This window comes from Lampetra planeri, chromosome 50 (genome assembly GCF_965212315.1).
Source record: "Lampetra planeri chromosome 50, kcLamPlan1.2.h2, whole genome shotgun sequence".
Lineage (NCBI taxonomy): Eukaryota > Metazoa > Chordata > Hyperoartia > Petromyzontiformes > Petromyzontidae > Lampetra > Lampetra planeri.
The window spans coordinates 4,542,880-4,566,862 of record NC_136156.1 but is presented as its reverse complement, the minus strand read 5'-3'; the positions used below and the strand labels follow the sequence as shown (position 1 = coordinate 4,566,862).

The 23,983-nt window shown below is 55.0% G+C and overlaps 2 protein-coding genes across 2 annotated transcripts; both read right to left on the bottom strand.

Moving 5' to 3' along the window:
- Positions 1-1,567: 1,567 nt before the first annotated feature.
- On the bottom strand, positions 1,568-13,695 carry STK40 (serine/threonine kinase 40). Its single transcript, XM_078616245.1, has 11 exons — positions 13,360-13,695; positions 10,759-10,892; positions 9,687-9,772; positions 9,203-9,346; positions 8,318-8,557; positions 7,629-7,681; positions 7,004-7,119; positions 4,433-4,577; positions 3,951-4,070; positions 3,463-3,550; positions 1,568-3,160 (listed from the first exon to the last, which is right to left on the bottom strand). Exons 1-11 carry the CDS (start codon positions 13,401-13,403, stop codon positions 2,942-2,944), a joined length of 1,389 nt encoding a protein of 462 aa, XP_078472371.1. The 5' UTR covers positions 13,404-13,695; the 3' UTR covers positions 1,568-2,941.
- Positions 13,696-14,967: 1,272 nt separating this feature from the next.
- On the bottom strand, positions 14,968-23,753 carry LOC144734227 (eukaryotic translation initiation factor 2 subunit 3). Its single transcript, XM_078616351.1, has 12 exons — positions 23,604-23,753; positions 22,173-22,236; positions 20,731-20,858; positions 20,255-20,376; positions 19,315-19,409; positions 18,561-18,719; positions 18,119-18,253; positions 17,452-17,546; positions 17,122-17,266; positions 16,705-16,874; positions 15,800-15,972; positions 14,968-15,401 (listed from the first exon to the last, which is right to left on the bottom strand). Exons 1-12 carry the CDS (start codon positions 23,679-23,681, stop codon positions 15,338-15,340), a joined length of 1,428 nt encoding a protein of 475 aa, XP_078472477.1. The 5' UTR covers positions 23,682-23,753; the 3' UTR covers positions 14,968-15,337.
- Positions 23,754-23,983: the final 230 nt, after the last annotated feature.

Here is a 23,983-nt window from a genome sequence, read left to right as displayed (position 1 = left end):
GCAAACCCCTTCTCGCCCCCCCCTTCTCTCTCGTCGGTCCCCTTTAGCTGCCCCCCCTCTCACCATCGCCAAAGCCCCCAATCAGGGGACGGCCATTGGTGATCTCGCATTGAAAGCCGCTTGAGAGAGGTGGGGCGTGAGAACAAGAAGCATGAGGTGGAGAGGGTGGTGGTGCAGCAGGTGGATGGGGTAGATTTGGTGGAGCAGGTGGAGCAGGCGGTGGTGCAGGTGGATGGGGTAGAGGTGGAGCAGTAGGGTGGTGCTGAGGACCAGGAGGACAGCCCAGAGGACGGAGTCCGTCACCCGCAGCGGCTTCCTCTGCGTCAAGGATGACGCCCTCCGTCACGATCCCTGGGGTCATCCGCGCAGGCTGATACTCTGGCCGGGGCATTCATCGACCCACTCATTCATTCATTGACCCACTCATTCACTAAACCACTCCTTCATTCACACACTCCTTCACTGGCGGCGAGACGGCTCCGCGATGGAATCTCTTGGCTCCATCTCTCCAGCCGCGCGCGACCTCACCTCGTCACAGCGACCTCACCTCGTCACAGCGGCATCACCTCGTCACCCGCCAGCAGCCGCTCGTGACCACCGACGTGTCCCGAGCCGCCTCCCACACAGAACGTCCGTCAATATCACTGTGCGGCCGAAATGGGGAAAATAAATAATCGGCCGACGGCCCTTCTTCGGTGCACAGAAATCATAAAGCGATCGACAAGAGGCAAAAGTGCAACCCTGCAGTTGCACGCTCACGCCACTGCTGGCAGAAGGGGGCCCCCTCCACTGGAAGGCTGGAGCCCCCCTTTGGGGGGGGCACGATCCACGTGTAAATGTCCCAACTCGTTTCATCAAACGCATTCGTGATTTTCTTTAAGCTCGCATTTGGCTTATCGTTCGTTTATTCAGAATAATTTACAACCCTTCATCAATCCACGGCTGGATCAACGTCTCCCCCGAGCCGCGTCAAGTCACGGGTGTTGTTTCAACCATACTTCACCGCGCTGGTCAGCCGGGGGGGGGGGGGGGGGGGGCGGCGGCAGTCGGCCGGAGTGGGGGACATCTGGCACCGCTTCGCAGCAGCAAGGCTCGCCGCTGATGTTGGCCGTGGCCAGGAGTCGAACGCGGGTCGCCGGGTTCGGGGCGTGGTGCACCAACCGCTAATTAACCCGACAAGAGCATCAATACGTTCATTGCCGCACGCGTGGAAGGGCACCGAAGCAAAGTGGGCTTTTCAATTACCGCGATTCTACTCCTATTAAGCAAACAGCACCATGCGGCAATGAGGTGATGGACCCCCACTCATCACTCCGCTTGGTTACCCAGGAGAGCCTCATGGAGAGCCAGCTCCATGTCTCACCCGGCCACTCACCCCGGCAACCTCCAACGCAGAACCCAGGCTGTCCACTCCATGGACAAGGCCCCACTCTCCCCGTCTATACAACCCACATTCAGTAGACACCTGCATCTTGGCGGAGAGCCCCACAGCTCTACCTGGGACCCCCCCCCCCCCCCCCCAAGTTTACGTGGCTCCAGCCACCCCCCCCCCCCGCCCGTACCTCGATCCCCGCCCCACAGATCCACCCGGATCCTCCCCGGTTCAACCTGGAGCCCCTCCTCTGGGACGTCTAGCACACACGGCCGCACGGAATGACGTCGTTCATGAAAACACGCGGCGGCGGTGGTGGCGAAGCTCTGGGGCGGCGCTGCCGCACGCTGTCCCAAGTTCCGCTCTGCGTGCCGGGAGTTCCTCGTGTAGGAAATGACGCGCCCATTATGAACTCTCTCTCCGAGAGAGACGGTCATGACCCAGGGCTCGGACCCTGGGATCTCATCGGTGCTGGCTCGGTGTCTCCGACACGGCCATTATGAATCTCATGACAGAAACTCAAGCCCTGGGTTCGAACATTAAGTGCTGCTGGGTGAGCGTCTCACGCACGGCCACTGTGAACCGTCTTGCGAGAGACACTCGGACCCACCGAGGGCTCGAACCCAGGTCCCCCTCAGCAGCGCCGGCACTGCTGACGTCTTCAGAAAAAGAGAGGAAGAAGATTCCGGCACGTGGTGATAAAGGTCAGACATCGTGCTGAACAACGCACGGAGAGAGACGCACGCGCGGGACGCACGCGCAGGCACGGCACGGTGTCAAGTCTGGAGCCAGCGGCGCTCGTCACAAACTCCGGACCCCCCCCGCCCCCACATCTCCCCGCCCCCGCTCCCCCCAACCGGGGAGGAGCAGATGCCGGATGCGCCGAGCGAGCCGGTGCAAGCGACACCGTTCTCACACGCGTGGCGGACGACGACAGTGGTCGTAAGCGCAGCGTGTGCGCGACGCGGGGGGGAGGGGGGGTGGAGGCAGGTGCGGTTGTGGAGACGGAAAGCCGGCGGTGTCCACTTCTGCACGTTCGTCCCCCGCCTGAGGGAAATTCCTCAACCCCACGCGGCACGCGACAGTTCATCTGTGAGCTGGGAATTCACATAAAAACATGAACTTCATCGTCGTCGTCGTCGTCCATGTCACCGTAGAGCTGCCCCACGGCTCTTCCCAGCATCGTCTGACAGAAGCAAGGAGCGAGCGCCGCCACTCGGCTCGCTGACGATCACGAATAAGCGCGAGGAGCAGGAGGAGCAGCAGTCACATTCTCGGTGTGGCACACGGGGCTCTCCGTAGGAGGCAACCTCCAAGCTGCTGCTGCTGCCGCCACACCGCCACCTCCGCCGGGTCTCAAGCTCTGCCGAGAAGCGGTCTTCCCGCCTCTTGCCGCCATTCGCTCATCAGCTTGCGCCCTTGACGTCCGCCGACGTCTCGCCGGAGAGAAGGGCCACCCCCGCGACTCCTCCGCCAGCTCCGGTTCGCGTTCCCGGCCCGACCGGAAAGCGAAAGGCGAAGGACCCCCGCGTCCGGGGGCGGTGGTTAGAGAAAGGCCGCCGTCGGCCCTCAGAGCAGCAGGTTGGGGTGCGACAGCAGCTCGTGGGCGGTGAGCGGCTGGGCGTCCTGGCCCACGCGCCGCACCACGGGCAGCCCCGAGGGGGGCCGCCGGGGCCCCCCTCCCAGCGCGCGGGGGGGCTTCCCCGCCAGGCCCTCCTCGGCACGCAGCAGCTGCTGCCGCATGACCGACTCGAACTCGTATTGGCACAGCTCCTCCTCCGGGCGCACCTGGATCGGGGGGGAGACAAAGAGGGTGCGGGTGGGGATGAGGCCAAGTCAAGTCTAGGCCCGGTTCTGTTTGGCAGCGCTCAGGGTGGTTTGGTTGATTTTAGCATGGATGCAAAACACCCCTTAGCTCTCCATAATCTGTCGTCTTCTTCCATAAGTAGAACCTAGACGGTGCATCTGCTATAAGACCATGGCGCTACAGCAAGACTAACGTCCTTGACGCACACAAACATGCGCGTGCCGACGCACGCACACACACACGCGCGCGCACGCACGCACGTTCACACGCGGGTGGCCCTCACCTCCACAGCAGTGTCTGCCAAGCGGGCCTCCTGCTCATCGATGTCCGGCACGAGCTGCAGGGGCCCCGCCAGCGACGACATGGACTGCCTGGCACGGGGGCGGCACGCGCAGAGACAGAGACACGCACGGATGAGCGCCAAGGCCAACGGAACCGCCACCACCATCACTCCTGATACGTTACCACCACCACCGACGATGGCGATGACAACGGAGTTGTTGGTGATGGCGTCGTGTTGTCGTTGGTTTCCATGGCGATGGCGACGGTGTTGGTGGTAACGCCGGTGGTGTTAGTGTTGTTGTTGATGTCAGTGGCGATGGTGTTGGTGGCGGTGTCGGTGGCGATGGTGTTGGTGGCGGTGTTGGTGGTAATGCTAGTGGTGGTGTTGGTGGTGCTGGTGGTGGTGTTGGTGGTGCTGGTGGTGCTGGTGGTGTTGGTGGTGTTGGTGGTGACGGTGGTGGTCTGCGTGGTGCAAGTGGGGGGCGGCACCAGGCGAAGATGATGGAGTGGAGCGAGTCCAGGACGTCTCGTGCGCTCAACCTCCGCTGGGGGTCAAGCACCAGCAGCTTCTTGATGAGCGACACCGTGTTTTCCGAAACACCGTTGCAGCTGTACACCGCCGCACAGCACCGCACACAGTACGGCGTCACTATCGCACACCCCGCATGTGTGACAGCACTCCAGGTAACACCCGGTCCACAAAGCAGAGGGGCAGCACTTTCCCACCCATCCTGCTGTTCATTTCATGACGATCAAACCCATGTTGTTCATTCTCAGAGATGGAATTACTGTCTCTGCGTGAATCTATGGGTGGTAATGCGTGAATCTATGGGTCTCTCTATGCGAGTCGTGGGTGGGTGTGGAGACACTCGCTTGGGAATGATGTACTTGGGGTGGTGTTCCAGGCTAGGATGCCATTCACTCAGGGATGGTGTACTTGTGTCAGTTTGCCAGGATAGGATGGCACTCACTCGGGGATGGTGTACTCGGCAGCCTTGATCTTGCGGAAGAGCTCCTGCGGAACGGAGTCGTAGAAGGGGAACTGGCCGTAGAGCATCGTGAAGAGTACCACGCCGAGTGCCCACATGTCGCTCGGCTTGCCCAGGTACGGCCGACCTGCACGCGAGGGGCACAGATCCGGCCCACGATGCAACGGCGGAGTCTCGCGTGCGGTGTGCACCACCCGTTTCCCACCCTCGCTGCTGTGACGCAGAGGAATTCTGTGTGACGCGGCACTCACGGATTTACTCCGTTGGCTCGCTCGCTCACCGGTGGTTAGTCGCCTCCTGGTCTATCGCTGCTACTACCATGGTTACTGTTCCCATGAACTTCTGTGTTCAAGCACCACCACAACACACTTAACCACTCACCACACTGTGTTAGAACACCACAACCAGAGGTCGCAAACGGGTTTTGATTCCTTACCCGTACCCGGCCGCACCAGGGTCGCAAACGGGTACCCGTACCCTACCCGATACCTGGCTACCCGTACCCGGCCGGGTATCGGGTAGGGTACGGGTACCCGATTGCGACCTCTGGGATGAAGCCATGTTGCAGGCGCGGGTGGGTTGATTCTAGGAACTTGAATTGTGAGAAGAGACAAGACGTTGGGAAATGAGTAACAAACGGTGACTCACAAGTGACTCAAGGCCTACCCGTACCCGGCCGCATCAGGGTCGCAAACGGGTACCCGTACTCGGCTGGGTACGGGTAGCCAGGTATCGGGTAGGGTACGGGTATCGGGTACCCGATTGCGACCTCTGACCACAACACATCCACCCACTCCTCTTGCTGTTTCTTCCCTCGCACCGCTTCACTCTGGAATTTCTTCCTCCCATCGTCACCTCGTTCCCTCCCGCCTTAAAACAACCTTCCTCAATTCAAGAACACGCGTTAACACTGTTATCGATTGAAACTTTGATACGAGTGCTGTTTGTTGCGGGTCCCCTGATATTTTGGGCCTTTGGGGCCATGCTCAGCAACTGTGTAAAATAGAACGGAGCAACAAACACGGGCCGGGCTTGCAACCACACGCAAAAAAAAAAAAAACTCATTATCTGGCGATGCTGCTGCTGCTGCTGCGTTGGCAGTGGTGAACAAGCAGAGTCAACGACAACAGTTCAACGCGTTCGTCACGAGCACCGTGTGTGGCCTTCAAAGGACATTTCAAGCAATGGCCCCCGAGGGACCATTATGTATTCTTCACTTCAAGGCCACGCAATGTTACCGTTGAGTTGTTTTTGCTACAAAAGGCGAAGATCGCCCCCCCCCCCACTGCTCCCCCCGCCGTGGGGACTAAACAGAGCTCGGGTCGCGGGGCTAACAACTACACCGGTGCTTTCCACACCCACACATTCACCGACGCACACAATGCTGATTCACGCACTCACCATCAAAACACACACACATTCCACACACTGCAGATGCATACGCTTGCGTACACCACAGACACACAAATGCACACACAAAACTGATTTCTGTGTTTAGTTTGTTGTCCTTCCCCCGCACCTCCGATTCGCACGGTTGCCATTGTACGGTACGACAAAAAGACAACCATCGTGTAAACTTGGGGCAAGTGCTGTTAGCGAGCACCTAGGAAGGCCGGCACGGCACACGAGCGGGTGGGTAGCCATCACCGAGCCCGACCACCTTTGTCTCAGCAGTGTTACTCATTTGCAATTGAATGGAACTAAAGGTGGCGAAAAGTGCAGTCAGAACCACTGGGAAAAATTTCCAAAGCTCTTCCGGCCCTATATTTGTATGTTTGGCAAATTCCATCAACAAGTGTTTTATATTCTTTGGTTCTTTCGGTAAAGTCACGCAGATAGAAAATAATAAAATACAAATAATAAAATAAAATGGTTAAATAAAAAACAAAAGTGGATGCCTGGATGGCGTCCGTCTCAAATTTTTATTTATTTCATTTGTTATTTTCTATCTACGTGACTTTACCAAAATAACTAAAGAATATGAATTCCTGCAGTCACGAAAGTTTTAAATCAAAATTGTAAGTGTTTGATACTAAAACCCGAGTACCCGGAGAATAGCCACATGGGCGAGAAGGGTGGTGGTGGTGGGGGGGGTATCGCTTAATCCCTGCACAGATGGAGACAGTGCCGGACTAAGCTAGTGCGGGGCCTGTAGCATATGTCATTAAGGGGCCTTAAATAAAAAAAACACGTAAATATTCAGACCCAAATTTTTACCTTGCATCGTAAAGTAATTGTATTGTTTCATTTGCTATACAGCCAGATAATACGACAACCTTAAACGCCCAGTCGTTCATAAAAGTTGAAGGCGGTATAGTACTATAGTAATTGAGCAAGTGCAGAATCACTGAACCGGAAATGATAGCTTTAAAGCATTTAGCGCGGGATCCTTGAAAGTGCGGGGTCAGTAGCGTATGCTACTTTTGCTACTAGGATAATCCGGTACTGGATGGAGATCAATCCACTTGCTGTACTGCCACACCCGGCCACCGGTGTGACCAAACAACGAGACGGCCGTGGAAGGGGCGGGGGGGAGGGGAGCTCAGCACGCACCGCTCAGCACGTCGGGGCTGATGTAGGCCGGGCTGCCCCTCTGGTCCTTCAGCAGGTCGCCCTCGCTCACCAGGTGCTTGCCCAGGCAGAAGTTGGTGATGGTGATGCGGTGAGTGCTGGACACATGAACAAAGGCAAAGATCCCCCCCCGTGTAGCCTTAACAAGCTGTTGGGACAAGTGCTGTTAGCGAGTAGCACCTATGAAGGCCGGCACGCCACACGGGGGTGTGGGTGGCAGCACCACGCCCGCCGCCTTTGTCTCCCGAGTGGAGATGTATACACATCGAACGAGGTACTCATTTGAGGCCGAGTCGACCTAGGCGAGGCCCACGAGTGGTGACAATATTGGTCACTGGTGTTGGTGGCCGCGAGCAAGAATCGAACTAGGATAGCCAGGTTCGAAGTGCAGCGCGATAGCGGTACACTACTTCTCCCCACAGGCACGAGAGCGTCATCATCCCGGGGAGTGCGCCAAACCAGAACGTCGGCCGCACGGCATGCGAGGCACGTTGGGAGGACCGATCTGACGGTGGTCGCGCGATCGCTGCCTGCGCTGCCGAGTACGGACTTCACTTTGGCGAATCGGCGCGGGGTGGCAGGACGAGTGCGTGACTGCGGGACCCACCGCTTGTTCAGCACCATGTTGCCGAGCTTCAGGTCCCTGTGCACGATGTTTTTCTGCGGAGTGGAGAAGACGCTGCAATGAGCGATCGCGACGTCGCAACGGCGGCCAGCACGCAGCGCTCTCTTAATGCTGTAGTGGCGTCAAAGAGGGGGGCTAAATGATTCTCCGGGGGGGCGCTTTTAAGAGCTGCTTCTAGCGGAGGTCCTTCTGCCAGCAGTATGGTGAGCATGTAATTGCAGGGCTGCGCCTTTAATCGCACGTGGACATGTATACTGTAGAAGAACAGTTGATCATCGATTATCTGGCGCGCGATTATCCGGCTTCCAACATTATCTGGCGGTCTTTGGCCGATCCGGTGAAACCGGCAAAACCGCTTCAAAGGCTGTACCAGTCCGGCGATCGGCACCATGTGCGTGACAAAAAAAGTAGCTAGGCTTAATTTCAGTGTGAAATATTATATTCAGTATATTATGCACTATATACAACTTAAACATTGAAAATACTGCACGTGTATATGAGTGGTCGAGCCAGTGAGTGAGCGAACTAAGCAGCAAGTGAGCAATTGAGCGAGCGAATGGGTAACCGATTTAGCGAGCGACTGAGCGAGCGGGCTATTGATTGAGCGAGCAAGGCAACGAATTGAGTGCTCGGGCGGGCGAGCATGCGAGCGGGCACGCCGGCAACTCAACCGCGTGGAGGCTCTCGACGACGCGGACGACGTCGGCAAAGATGACGATTGTCTCCTTCTCGGAGAGGCGCTTCTCGCGGATCACGTAGTGCTGCAGGTTCATGAGGTCGGCCGTGCGCTCGCTGAAGTCGTGCGTGCACAGGCAGTCCAGCACCAGCACGATGCGACGCCGCGCCGCGCTGCCACTCCCGCCACCGGCACCACCACGCCGGACCTCTTCAACCGCCTCCACCGCCCGGTCCTGTAACACAAGACAAAGGTCCCCTGTATAGACTAAACAGAGTTTTGGGACAAGTACTGTCAGCAAGTACCTATGAAGGCCGGCAAGGCACACGAGGGGGCGGGTGGCCAGCACCGGGGCGGATGGCCAGCACCACGCACAGCTTCCTTTGTGGAAATGTTTTTACACACTGCACCAGGTGCTCATTTGAGGCTGAGTTGACCTAGGGAAAACCCAGGACTGGTTCAGATAATTGTCACTGGTGTTTGCCGTGAGAGGGAATTGAAATTGGGTCGCCGAGTTCATAGCGTAGCGCGCTAACCTGTGACCCACACGCGTGGTCCTAGTTTACCGATTTGTACAATTGTTTGATTTGCACAATTGTTTGAAAATGACTAGTGGTTGCAATAATGGTGGTGGTCATGGTAGTAGCGTGGTGGTGGTGATAACGATGGTAGTGGTGATGCCACTTTGGTGGCGGTGGTAGTGGAATGGTAGCAGTGGCGTGGTGGTGGTGATGTTGGTGGTAATGGTCATGATAGTGTGGTGGTGGTCATGATGGTGTTGACAATGCCGCTGTGGTGGCGGTGGCATGGTGGCAGTGGCGTGGCAGTAGAGGTGGTGGTGGTGGCTCTGCAATGGTGGCGGTAGTGTGTCGGTTGCTACCTGGAAGAGGCCGTGGTGGTGCACGACCCCATCCTGCGCATGCAGCAGAGATAGCAGGGAGTATTCAGTGTGCAGCAGCATCTTCCCCTGCCGCTCCTCTTGGCTCTCCTGCACGCACTCCCCATCCTCCCTGAGCGTTAGGATCTGGGGCCCGACCGCACACACACAAAACCACACAGCACAGTGTAACAGGGACAGGTGCAGCCAGGCATGTATAGCAGTGAGATGTGTAGCATTGTTGTTTTTACAAGGGTGCAGAAGCAGTAGTGACAGGGTGTAGTAGCATTGGTGGTCATAGGGTGTGTTAAATGACAGTGTATTTAAGTTGTTAGGATGTGGTCATGATGTCAGGTTGTAGTAGTAATAAGGTGCAGCAGTGTTTAGAGGGTTGTGTTGGTGGTGGCGCTGGCTTGATGTCCACGTAGACTCGCATTCACAGCGAGTGACCACGAAGACACACGAGCCCGGTGCATCCGGTGTTCACCTTGAGCTGGTAGAAGTCATCCGTTCCCTCCTTCCTTGCCAGACACTGCACGATGCTGGGGACGGGGGAACTACCCAGACGGGGACCTAGCCCGGGAGACAGAATATCAGTTTCACGCTAAAATGCAGAAACAGCCGACAGCTCTGATCTGGAACCTCTGAGATGCTGGGCTCATTTTCGGGTGATTAAGATGTGGTTCTCAAGTGTGGTGAGAGAGTTGATGGCCTCAGCCCCGACACCAATGACCGCACAAAAATTAATGGACACGGCTAACACGAGTGGCGAGTTTCACCTGAGCCGATTCTGGACCCCCTGCCTTCACAAACGTGCACTGACCAGAGGTATAAGTATGGCCAACAACTTCCATGACTGCCAAGGCGTGGTTGAAGCCTTCATTCACCAGCAGATTGACAAACCTTTTGTAATTTAACTAGAATTAAAAAAGTGAAGACAAAAACATAAGAAGTAAGACATCGAAGTGGCAGTAGAATAATGAGGGCGGCAGAGAGGGAAGGAGGGTTTATTTCTAGATTTGAAGCTTTCGTGACTGCAAGGATTCATATTCTTAGGTTTTTTTGGTAAAGTCATGTAGGTAAAAAATTAAATTTAAATTTATAAAAGTTAAATAAAAATCAAATAAAAATCACGACGTTTCGGAGGCAACACAAGCTTCCGTCTTCAGGTGGAACAGTCACAGCACGATAGCTGTATCAAGTGATCAAGTGATACAGCTATCGTGCTGTGACTGTTCCACCTGAAGACGGAAGCTTGTGTTGCCTCCGAAACGTCGTGATTTTTTATTTATTTTTATTTTACTTTTATTAATTTTTATTTTTTACCTACGTGACTTTACCGAAAAAACCTAGGAATAAGGAGGGTTTAGTTTTACGTTTGGATGATTCGCTTACCTTCCTTGTATTTTGCACTCACATCGTGTTTTTGCATTGTTTGTTGTTGTAACATTCTTACCTGCCCTGACTGGACATCTGTGAAAAAGAGCTTTATAGCTCATGGGATTCCTCCTGTATAAATATTCTGATTCTGAGGGAAGGGAGGCAAGGAGTGAACGTACCCAGGAGGTAGGGCCCAGCGCGTTTGGCGTTGTACAGCTCTGAGCCTCCGCGCAGCTGCTTGGCACGTGACGGCCCACACAGCGAGTTGAAGCCTCCATCCGAGGACGCGTCGCTCGGAGCCGGGCGCTTGGTCCTGTGTGTGGGAAGCGTAATGGGAAAAACTGGGACTGTGAAACACCGTATGGTAGTGGGGCTTAACCTTTACTGCAGGAGCCTTGCACCCCACCTTTGGTTCTCAATCGTAAAAAAAAACGTTAATAGGGGGCCGTCCATAAATGACGTCACGCACCTAGGGGGGGGGGTTCAGACATTTGTGACGATGTGTGACGATGGGGGGGGGGGGGGGGTTGAGAAATGTGACGTCACATCAAAATGCCCAACTTTATATAAATATAGACAACACGTTCTACTTGATTAAATAGACTTTTAATAAATGTTTGCTCCTACAACATCAGAGTGCAGCGCCACATTAAATGCGCACTACAATGACAATAGTTTAAAGCGATTTAAAGCATCTTCTTGGTTCTTTCGGTAAAGTCACGAAGAAGGGAAATAATAAAATAATAAAAATAAAACATTATAAAATACAATTCTCACAAGTGAGAATTAAATAAAACATGATAAAATACAATTCTCACAAGTGATAATTGTATTTTACTATGTTTTATTTTTATTATTTTATTATTTCCCTTCTACGTGACTTTACCGAAAGAACCAAGAAGATGAATCCCTGCAGTCACGAAAGCTTTAAATCGAGATTTGAAGCATGTTTATTTTTTTGGGGGGGGGTGGGGGGCAGAGCTTTGTGACGTCATATTTGAGGGGGGGGGGGTCTGACTTTTTGTGACGCCGTGTGACGAAGGGGGGGGGGTCAAAAATCGTCAAAAATCGCGTGACGTCATTTATGGACGGCCCCTAGGGTTTGATGAAACAAAGTAGTTGTACTTACTGTTTCGATGATTTACATTCTCAAAAAATTTGGCCACGTCTCGCACCCCAAGGGGGTGTGGTGTGATGCTTCCCAGGTTAAGAAACCACTGCTGTAAGGGATCAAGCGCGCATTGTGCAATGCCCCACGTTTACGAGCATTACCATCAGCATCACACAACAAAGTCCGCAAACACGGAGGTGCACCCTCAAAGACGAAACCAACCACCGAAACAGCCAACCAGCCATGAGGAACAAGGTATTCCGCTAACCCCAATCAACTAGCCAACCACACTCATACTAACCATATCCCTAACTCTAAACCATACCTGTCAACCCATACGGTTTACTCCGTATACTTGTACAGGGAAATTTAATCTTCAGGTCCATACGGCGCACATCCGTTTCAATACCGGGGGAAAAGTGTTTTAGTCTTATTGTTTATGTTTCTCCCTTGTGATGGGACTTTGTAGGATGAACGTTGAGATTTATAAGGGCACGGGGTGACCAATAACGTCTGAATTGGTCTGTAATAAGGTAGGCACTGATAAGGGGTTGACAGGTATGTAGTGGTGAGTGTAGTGGTGAGTGTCGTGGTGAGTGTACTAGTGGTGAGTATACAGGTGAGTATGCAAGTGGTGAGTGTACTAGTGGTGAGTGTATTAGTGGTGATTGTCTATTCGTTTGTGTTTCTCCCTTGTGATGGGACCTTTGTAGGATGAACGTTGAGATGTATAAGGGCACGGGGTGACCAATAAGGTCGGAATCGGTCTGTAATAAGGTAGGCACTGATAAGGGGTTGACAGGTATGTAGTGGTGAGTGTACTAGTGGTGAGTGAACCAGTGGTGAGTATGCAAGTGGTGAGTGTACTAGTGGTGAGTGTACTGGTGGTGAGTGTCTATTCGTTTGTGTTTCTCCCTTGTGATGGGACCTTTGTAGGATGAACATTGATGTGTATAAGGGGCACGGGGTGACCAGTAAGATCTGCATTGGTCTGTAACAAGCTAGGGAACTGATAAGCGGTTGACAGTTGTGCTAAACAACTATTTCCAACCACCCACGAATATTAGCACCCACGAGTATTCGTGCTCGCACTTGCCTCAACCCTACCTCCAATCCTGACCACCTTTTTTTGGTTTGTGTGTTAAACTCTCGTCGGCGTTTTCAGTTGCGGCGCTGTTCGTGTGCGCCGGTTCATCTCGCAGCAAGCCACAGGGGAGGCTCTATCGCCGGCGGTCACAGCAGGAGCAGTGCCGCAAACTTGGAAACCACACAAGACGGCCCTTTTTTGTCAGTTTGACGATCACCACCATGGTGGTGACGATGAGAGTGGTGAGGTAACGACGTTGAAACTGACGTTGGAACGGTGATAAAACTGTCGTGATGGTGACACAGATGGTGGTGGCGATTTGTCTGTGTGAACGCACGTGTAACCGCACACAAACACCAACAACAATAAACAATTCTAGATTTGAAGCTTTCGTGACTGCAAGGATTCATATTCTTAGAGTTTTTCGGTAAAGTCACGTAGGGGAAAATAAATAAATTAATACATTTTACTTTATTAATTTTAATTTTTTTTACCTACGTGACTTTACCGAAAAAAACCTAAGAATAACAATGAACAATAGTTATTAATCATTTAACAAAAAGAAAAGCGCTACATTCTTACACTGGCCTCGGAACGGGCGGCGGAGAAGGGGCCCTGCTCGCCATACGCGCCCGCGGGGAGACAGCGCTCGGACCCCGGCAGGGCGGCCTAGGCCAGGGGCGCGTCGGGAGCGCGGCCTACCCCCGGCAAGCGCCAAACCCCCGCGTTGCTGCGTGGAGGTGGCGGCCTCCCGCCGGGCGCCGGGCGCCGGGGGGCTACCGCCGGGCCTGTGCCTGCGGCGAGACGGGGTTGGGGCAGGGGGGGCGTAGTGCCGTCTAGGGAGAGCGACCGCAGACGCCACGGACGAGAGACACCGGGTTCCCAGGTCGCCCTCTCTCTCTCTCTTCCTCTTCCGGAAGAGGGGGGTGGGTGGGGGGACAAGGGGGGTGGGTGGGTGGGTGGATGGGAGGACAAGGTGGTGGGTGGGTTGGGGGACAAGGCGGTGAGTGGGTGTTGGGACGAGGGGCTTGGGTGGGTGGGGGGACACGGAGCGTGGGTGGGTGGGTGGGGGGACACGGAGCGTGGGTGGGGGGACACGGAGCGTGGGTGGGTGGGTGGGGGGACACGGAGCGTGGGTGGGTGGGTGGGGGGACACGGAGCGTGGGTGGGTGGGGGGACACGGAGCGTGGGTGGGTGGGTGGGGGGACGAGGGGCTTGGGTGGGTGGGTGGGGGGACGAGGGGCTTGGGTGGGTGGGGGGACAAGGGGGGTGGGTGGGTGGGACAAGGGGCGTGCGTGGGTGGGGGGACAAGGGGCTTGGGGGGGGGTTCGTGCTGCCGGCTCCCTGCCCCACGTCAACTTCACCCAGTGGCGTAACCAGCGTGGGGAGTGCCTTGGCGAGGAACCGCGATGTATAAACAGCCCCGGGGTGCGACCGTGCTAGACAAATCAAAAATTGGGGCTCCCACCGGACCGATCGCCGTACCCCGCCGGAGCTGGTAACGTAGTTCCCTTAATGTGTTCCACTCTGTACCTTTTTCTGCTCGGCTTATGACCAACTGCCCCTGCATAAAATATAAATGCCCACTATTCCCGTATAGCGTTTTAGAGCCGTGATCAAATTTGGATGCTATATACAGCCACACTGCATTTAAAAAAAGACCGCACAAAAAACCCATGAACACCGACCTATAGAATCCCATTAAGACCCACACTGGCAGAGACCCACAAAGATCCCCCGCATAGCCTTTACAGACTGTTGGGGCAAGTACTGTTAGCGAGCACCTACAATGGCCAGAATGGCTCACGAGGGTGTCGGTGGCCAGCACCACGCCCGGCCGCCTTTGTCTCCCCAGTGGAGATGTTTTTACGCACTGCACCAGGTACTCATTTGAGGCTGAGTCGACCTAGGGGAAGCCCAGGACCAGTTTAGATAATCGTCACCGATGTTGGCCGTGAGCGGGAGAATCGAACTCGGGTCGCCAGGTTTGTAACACCGCTCCACTACCACTCCCACAACACACAGCCTCACAGCAGAACACCACAGGCTCAGCGACATTTGCCTCTAGAAATATGCCCACTCTTTCTATTCAGATGCAATCGCATGTTAACCCAATATACGTCCACATCGTATTGTATTGTGTGCAGCAGTCTTATCTCCAACAGACACACGAGAGTCTGAACAAAGCAGTCCTCTTAAAGCATAAACTTTATTCTCAAGTTTTTTTACCATTTGCAAAACAAAAAAGCTTTCGATTGTATCACTCCGCTCTGCAAACAAGTACGAGACACGGGTGCGAGGATGTAGTAGGCCGTGCGGTGTTAACGCGGCAACGCCGGGAATACTGCCGTTGTAGCGGTGGTGCAGATTCTCATGAGGGTGGTGGTGATTCTAGTGACGGTGTTTGGTGTGGGGAGATGTTCATGACGGCGGTGGCGGTTGTGGTTCTTGTCAGCGGCCTGGTTTAGCCGGGGCATGGGTGGTGGAAATGTGCCGCCGCCATCGGTTCCCTGCCGACCTCCAATCATCCCCCTGGCCGGGCGACTTTCCCGGCAGGATCTCAGTCGTCATCGATGGACGGCCTGATGGTTACTCCTCGTCGGATCTGGCCCCAGCCAATGAGCCTGCAACACACGGGACAACGCTCTTGTTACCGTGCAAACATTGCTCGCGTTACCGTGAGATTGACACTTGTGACATCGTGGGAACATTGCTCGTGTTACTGTCGAAACGATGCTCCAGTTACTGTGATAACCGACATGAGTGATACCGTGGGAATGATGCTCGGGTTACCAAAGGGTGCCCCGGTTCTAATCACGGAGCAGGCACCGGGCGTGAACCTATGCTACCTGGACGCAGAGGTCAGCACGAGGTCACGTCGATAAGAACAACACAACTCCCACAGCCTCGTCTGCCACTGCAACCCCCTGCCTGCATAACTCACGACGCGACACCGACATCCTGCGCGGCCCTCGTGCAAGCCACACCCGCCCGGATCGCCTTCGCTCGCGACGCTACTCACCGCCAATGCTTCTCCACGCGGCGGCTGAGCGCGATCTTCTCCCCAATCTCGGTGCACACGGGGTTCGTGAGCACGATCTTCGCCAGATCGGCCTTGACGGCCAGGACGCGTCCGCCGGTCGACAGCGAGCCGATGTTCACCATCAGCACCTCGTTCTTAGACAGCTTCTGGACCTGTGGAAGCAGAGCGCAGTGGGGGCGGGGGAGGTGTCATAACCGACTTTATCATGGGTGTGGCCCATTACCTCCAGTCCAGCGGCACACAAGGGAACATACCTGGGACTTCAAACCCCCCCCCCCCCACAACAACATGCAACATGTTTGTTCAACTGGTTCAGAAATTGAACTGATATTGAGCGAATTGATTATTTATCGAATCAAACAGCCCAGCTGTTATCTTTATTCATGCAAATCATACATTCTATACAGTAAAAATGCAAATTATCAGCTATGCGAAACTTGCTCTGTGAGAAGCATATCGTGAAATTTATATTGCTTCGGATCAGTAGTGGACTACTTTGTCAGCAGGGGACAAAGTCATCGTTGTACTGCACTGTGCCCTATGACAGCAGCGGCCAAACCACAGCTCGTGAGCAGTTTGGCCGCTCCTGGTCAATTTTAAGTACAGCTTAACAAAGGACGCAGTGAAAACAAATCTGCGGAAGCGAGAACCACGAAGGGCACTCGCTCCTGGCAGCGATGCCAGACGCGAGTATTCCCCGAGGCGCTCCCGCAGATATTTAAATTCAAAACTTCTCAGGCAACCAGTGCGAGTGAACTGGCCGCGTGACCGCCGCGCGTGTCGTGGCCGCGATCCACGCGACGACGTCGGCGTGCGGCGCGTGTGCGGCCACGGAGTTTGGCCACGCCCGCTGAACGACGCGGAGACGGTTCCGAGTGACTCACCTTGGCTCCCTTCTTGTCCCCCTCCGTGCGCACGCCCAGAAGTCGCCGCAGCAGGAAGTAGGAGATCTCGAGCTCCGTGTAGATGTCGGGCAGCGCCCCGACGGCACCCAGCACCTGGCCGACCATGCGGTCAGCACGGCACAGCGTCGGGTCGATCTTGGTGCCCACGCCTGCGTAAAGACAAAGATCCCCCATGGAGCCGCGCAGACTGCGTTGTGTGCGAGCGTACGAGTGCATGCGTGCATACGGACGTGTGCATCTGTCAGTCATGTCAGTCAACCCATAACACCAGGCTATAAATGCATCTATAGCCTGGCTTGAACGGCGCGGTGAATTAACCGGCATTTGGTGACGATTGGTGACTGTTGTTATTGCACGAGTGCGCGTGTACAGACAGCGTGCGTGCGCGACACGGACCGATGAGTCCCCCTGGGACTGCGAACTGCAGGTCGTTGTTTTCGGCGAACAGGGACACGATGCGGGAGAAGATGGGCTTGCACATGAGCTTCCCTTCGCTGTCCTTGGACACGATGCCCGGCCTCACCTCGATCTCCTGCCCAACCTGCAAGCGCACGTACGCACCTCTCAGCACGGCTGTACCGCCGAATCGCGATCGGCAATCCACTGCCAGATGAAGGCCTGCTCCCCCCCCCCTCGCCCCAAACCGTTGCTGCCTCTCATGGTCCTGCGGTGTATGGATCCATCTCAAGATGCACAAATCTGCCTCAAGATGCAGCGCTCTCTCACCTTAAGCACCCCTCGCAGGATGCTGCCTCCTGCCACTCCACCCTTGAGGTCGTCCACCTCACAGCCCGGCTTGTTGACATCGAAGGATCGGATGACTGCGGGGGACATGGCACACATCTCGTCGTTATCATCGTCATCGTCATCATCACCGTCGTCGTCGTCATCATCATCATCATCACCCAACACGTATAACGTGCGGCAGTCTAGACAAGTGGAGGGAAGGGGTAGGGCATTGGCAGCTATCCCTATGCAAGACAAGGTGGTCGCAGCATAGGCCTGTGACCATTAGACTGCCCACACGCCTTCTGCTATCACTCACGATCAAGCCAAGTGAAACGGAGGTAGTCAGGTCACTCGAAGGTCGCGGCGACTCAGCTGCTACCGCAGCCACATGTGTCTCAGACTGGTCACCAACGACTCCACGATAAAACCAAACAAGCAATCTGGCGAGAGATTTGGCTGTAATCCAGTTGCACTCAAGATGCTATGTAAACCCGCGCCATAGAGCTGTGAACTGTAGTGAAGACGGTAGCAAGGAAACTCGTGGGGGAGGGCACGGAGGAACATGTACACCCCCACCGGCCACCCCACACCCCCACCCATGGGAGTGACACCGCCGTAACGCGGCAGAGGGCACCGCCGCCACCGCCGTGCCACCGTTCCTCACCAATGAGCCGCGGCTCGGAGATGAAGTCGCGCACGGGCACGGGGATCTTCTTGACGATGTACTCGCAGATCACCTCGATGTTGTACTTGAGCTGCGCCGAGATGGGGATGATGGGGGCGCCCTCCGCCACCGTACCTGCACGCCGCCACGGGGTGGGGTATGTGGAGACACGCGGGGGACACGCGGGGAGATGAGTGTGTGATCACTTGTCATGCACGCAGGGTTTATAGACACAGGCAAAACGGTATCTTCATCACCAACCACAATTTTTCATAATCCATGCCTACTAGCCCTGCCCGTACTGACCCCACCCACCTACGATGCCCACCAACCCAGTGCCAGCCCTGCCCATTCTGGCCCTGCCTGCACAACTGACCCCACCCACACCATGGTGCAAGGCACTGGCGCTGCATCTCCTCCCCACCCTCCTCGTCCTCCTCACCCTGCACGAACTTGAGGATCTGCTCGTACTGCTCGCGGGCCTGGCTCTCCTTCACCAAGTCGATCTTGTTCTGCAGGATCAGGATGTGCTTCAGCTTCATGATCTCGATGGCTGCCAGGTGCTCCGAGGTCTGGGGCTGTGGACACGATTCGTTGCCGGCTGTGTACACAAGCACACCATCATCGCCATCAGTTATCATTTTGTATCCGAGACACACGCACACACCATCATCAATCATTCTCTATCCAACACACACACAACATCATCAGCTATCATTCTCTATCACACGCCATCATCATCAGCTATTATTCTCTATCCAATACACGCACACACACCATCATCATCATCAATCATTCTCTTTCCAACATACAAACCATCATCACCGGGCATTAGCCATTGTCTATCCGCTGCTGCGCGTCAATCACAGGGGTTGTTTGAGCATAGTTCACCACGCTGGTCAGTGAAGATTGAAGGCAGCCCATTTGGTCTGGCCATCAGACACACACACATACAAATAACCCCTTTGTAGCCTGACAAGACTGTCGGGACAAGTGCTCTTAGACCTAGTTGGAGGGCTCTCGACCGATTAAGATATCACTCGCGACTGTGGTGCGTGAACTGCTGCACCACTGCCCCACCACCAAAGTCAGGACAGAATAATTTAAACACACACACACGGTATCGACACCCTAACCGTCCCACACACAGACGTGCGGACGAGACAGAGGGTGCTCGCCCCCCGAACCCAGCGCACCGATGAGCAGAAGGGCAGCGTCCATGACGGCTGCTCCGTTCAGCATGGTGGCCATCAAGATGTCGTGGCCTGGGCAATCTACAAACGAGACGTGCCTGAGGAGAGAGAAAGAGAGCACGTGCGGTCAGTGAGGGGGGGGGGACACTGCGATTGCCGGCTATGATTACAAGCCATTTGCACACCCACTGGGACAATGCTACTGCTGCTACTGCTGCTACTGCTGCTACTGCTGCCACTACTGCTGCGGCGCACGAGTCCGTAGCAGCACACCGGACTTACAATCCCCAGCCGACGCGATGGGGCGAATTTATTAAATCCGCCTCCGCCTAACCCAGCGGTATAAACGGGTTCACTGCAGTTTGTTCATCGGCAGGTTGCGTACAGTGGGGACAGGCGTTCAGCCGTCACGGAAGAGTAGGCCAAGTACCCTCGAGAAGAACTGTCTTGAGCTGGGAGGGCGGTATGTATGTTTAACTTCTTTCGCGCCGTACGTAGCCAACCGTGCTAATCGGAGGTGTGCGAAGGCGGTGCGGGTAGCGTGTGTGAGAGGTAGTGGGTCAGCAGTATGGCTGTGTGAGCGGTGCGGCTGTGTGAGCGGTGCGGCTGTGTGAGCGGTGTGGCTGGGTGAGCGGTGTGGCTGTGTGAGCGGTGTGGTGTGGCTATGTGAGCAGTGTGGCTATGTGAGCGGTGCGGCTGTGTGAGCGGTGTGGCTGGGTGAGCGGTGCGGCTGTGTGAGCTGTGTGGCTGGGTGAGCGGTGTGGCTGTGTGAGCGGTGTGGTGTGGCTATGTGAGCAGTGTGGCTATGTGAGCGGTGCGGCTGTGTGAGCGGTGTGGCTGGGTGAGCGGTGCGGCTGTGTGAGCTGTGTGGTGTGGCTATGTGAGCGGTGTGGTGTGGCTGTGTGAGCAATATAGCCGGCTGGCCGGGCGATGCAGCGCTTACCGGATGAGGCGGAAGGTGCCGCGGGTGCCGGGGATGTCGGTGGGGAACTCGTCTGGTGTGCTGCTCCCGCACGAGCGGTAGCAGTCGGGCCGCGGGCAGCTGGGGTCCTCCAGCTTGTACACCTGGGAAGGGGATACACACGCAGCGATACACGTAGGGGTCACACACTTATGGTACACCTGGGAACAGGTATGCCATCAAAATGCTAGCATTGGCAAGATGACCACCAGTACCAGCAATAGCTGTGGGTGGTGACCCAGGATCGATTCAGATGTCACTCGCCATCGCTGCTAGCCCGGGATGTGAATCGAATTAGGGTAGTCGGGTGCATAGCACAGCGTGCTAACCACTGTGCCACCATGGTCTGATATACGAGATCTGTCTAAACTTTTCAAAGAGGGGCAACTGCCCGTGATGCACACCCCCCCACCACCATCGCTTCTGTGCAGCAGTGCGTCACGCTCCCCCTAGCGCACCTTGGCGTTGGCGTAGCCCAGCTTGATGGTGATGTTTCTCTCCAGCTCATTCTTGAAGCGCACAGTCTGCACGCCCGAGATGGCCTTCACCACCGTCGACTTCCCGTGGGCCACGTGCCCGATGGTACCTGCATGCGGCATCAACCATCATCAGCGACATCATAATCGCCACCATCGCAACCACCACCACATTGACCGACAGCCAACAACCATCATCGACGACATCATCACCATCATTAGCGATATCACCATGACCACAACTTAAATACCTTCACAAATGGCACCACCATCACTGACATCATTATGAAAGAAGTTTTTATTTTGGCACATTTGCATGTTGCTTTTCACGATTAAGTTTTCCAAAAGCAGAGCAACTTGTTTTCATCCCCCTCACTTTTTATCTCGGTCCACCTTTAATAACCATCCTAGGAACACACACTCTGATGTGTTTTGCAGTTGTGTCCGATTAATACACTTCCAATTGACTAGCAAATTGTTTTGCTCATTTATCAATTTATCTTTGTCCCAAATTTGAAGCCATTAAAATGTTTTAACATCATGTCCAACAGTAATGCATTATCTATAAAAATTCAGGATCTTACGTGGAATGTTGTTTTCCTCAAATCTCTGTTGGCATTCATTTACGGTAACTTCCTTATTTTCTCACCAAGGTGCTCCGTGCCTTATTCTTGTGAAATAGCTTACGGCTAAATGTTTTTTACCCTTGTCAACAAATACAATCAGTCCAAGTTGTGCTGGACACCCCTTAGTCAATCAAATCGCAAGTGGTGGGGAATTTGTCAAGATCTCCCGAACGCCCAGTCAGCCAACCACACACAACACGCACACTCTAGGCATCCTCTCATAATCTCCGGCTTCCACCACAGCCTACAATTGTGGCTGCATCAGCAAACCACACGGTTGCATCGATGTTCCAAAGCATGTGGAACAACCGTCAACAACATCACCATGTTTACAGCGCACAAGTCAAAAGCTGGCTCCACTTTGGAAGAAAAAAATTGGGGAAAAAGTGCGGGAAGGCTGCCCCCACATGACAGCGAATAATTGCAGGAAGAAAAACAATGACAATTTACAATGCACTGTCAATCCACTGCTGGATGAACGCCTCCACACACATTCCAGTCATGGGGGTTGTTTGATCATACTTCACCACACCGGTCAGTGCAAGTTAGTAGCAGCAGGCTGTTCAGGATGGGTCCAGAGGTCTATAACGTTACACCGTGGCCAGGAACGATGCGCCAGTGTTTAGATCATGGCTGGTGATGATAATAATGATGTTAGAGGCTAGGGCTACCACCACTTGGATGCACGAGTGTTTCACGGCATGATGCTTTGAGTCCAGGGGGATTGCATCACAAGGCGGGCGCACAAGTTTGCACCACATCCTCCGCCACCCCGCGTGCCCCCATCGCCGCCCTTACCGATGTTGATGGTGGCTTGTCTGCTGATCACCTCGGGTGACAGCGGCGTGAGTTTCCCCACGTCCTGCAAGCGAGTGCGGAGAGACAAATACGGAAAGCGGTGAGTGACGAACCACGAACGTGAGAACTCCCCAACTCCAGACCCTCGATGGGGGAGGGGGGCTCGGTGTAATGACTGCGCATCAAGTCCACAATGGTAATCAAAGTTTCATTGTCCCACGCGATCCTGATGTATACCCAGTTAATTATTTAACTGTGTTCTCTTTTGTCAATTTGGTTACTCTGGTCACTCTTGAGATAAGAGTATCATTCTTCTTACCTGATTACACGAATATTATTTTAAACCGATCCAAACCGTGCATTTCTGACACCAACGAGACCCAATTGCATATCCAATTTCCACCAGACATCAAGTCAATGATAATAAAAAAAAATGACAGAATTGTTTGCCGAAATTACCATCGACAGTTACAGTACGACTGCAATTCACTTCGTCAGATCGGCCTAATCACGCAGGCGGCCTCCGACAGCGTGAAGCGTGGATACTCAGGTGAGACTCCTACAGAACTCGGTACGCGCCTTCCCTACCTGGATAGGTCAGCCGACAGACTCGGTCTCACACGACCCAATGAGACCCGACCACAGCCGACCTCGACCCAGTCTAGCCCTACGCGACACGACCACGCCGGCATTCCAGCCATAAAATCTCATAGCCAACCCAGTCGAACCATACTCGAAACCAAACTGATCCCCTCTCGATCCAGCCCTTCGCTTGCCCGACCATTCCCAACCAAACCCAGTCTGACCATAACTCGACTCAGCCATATCTCACGAGTCCCATCAGAACCATACCCACATAGCCGACCTAACCACACGTTAACCCATTCTAACCGACCGTTTTAAACCCGACCCAACCCAGCTCTACCCTACCATACCCACAACGGGACCCAGCCTCAAGCGGACCCGCTGCCCAGACCTCACCCATTCTTGACCCATCCTATTCACACTACCCTACTGCTAACCACATCACCCAACTTCCAACCACACCACCCAAACGCTAACCACACCACCCCGAACCAGCCAACACCACCCCAACCCCGAACCCACACCACCTCAACCCCTACCCACACCACCCCAACCCCTACTCGCCTCAACCCCTACCCGCCCCAACCCCTACCCACACCGCCCCAACCCCTACCCACACCACCCCAATCCCTACCCACCCCACCCCAACCCCTACCCACACCGCCCCAAACCAGGCCCCGCACAATCAATGGCGAGGCCTACACGCGGCCCGGCCTCCTCCACCTCAATCCACAACCGCGCGTGGCCGGACCGATGGAGCCGCCACCGCCGCCGCTGTTGCCGCCGCTGCCGGCCTTGTGATCGTGAGTGTCTATGACGCGAGTGGTGTGGATGAGGGAGCCGCACCAGGGAGGACAGGTCCTGCCGAGAGAGACGCGCCGCGACCACGACGCCTGCAGCGCCTCCACCCTCCTCCCCCGCCATCTTAGCAGTGGCGGCAGCAAGCGAGAGCCGGCAGAATCGCGTCGATTCGTTTAGTTCGATTACACTCGAATCGATCCGGCCCCCCCCCTCCACGCCTGTTACGACAGCGGTACGCAACGCCGCCGCCGCCGCCGCCGGAATCGATTCCCTTGCATCGCGGTGCGCGGTGGAGCTAATCGTTACTGTGAACGGGGGTTGGCTTCGGAGGGAATCGATTGCGGTAATCGTTTGTTTGCGATTCGGGTTGAATCGGCTGCAGTGAGGGCGAGAGTACCTCGCCTGCTCCCGATAAAAGTTAAATA

Bases quoted from the DNA above. Each gene is read 5' to 3' on its own strand.
- LOC144734227 (XM_078616351.1), bottom strand. From the start codon at position 23,681: ATGGCGGGGGAGGAGGGTGGAGGCGCTGCAGGCGTCGTGGTCGCGGCG. The intron at 20,859-22,172 runs GTAAGGGCGGCG...TGCCGCATGCAG, and splicing joins ACAAGCCACCATCAACATCG to GTACCATCGGGCACGTGGCC. The intron at 18,720-19,314 runs GTGCGCTGGGTT...TTGTGTACACAG, and splicing joins CGCTGCCCTTCTGCTCATCG to CCGGCAACGAATCGTGTCCA.
- STK40 (XM_078616245.1), bottom strand. From the start codon at position 13,403: ATGGCGAGCAGGGCCCCTTCTCCGCCGCCCGTTCCGAGGCCAGT. The intron at 7,682-8,317 runs GTTGAGTTGCCG...TCCACTCCGCAG, and splicing joins TCGTCGAGAGCCTCCACGCG to AAAAACATCGTGCACAGGGA. The intron at 4,071-4,432 runs GTGAGTGCCATC...GGCGGTGTACAG, and splicing joins GCCGAGTACACCATCCCCGA to CTGCAACGGTGTTTCGGAAA.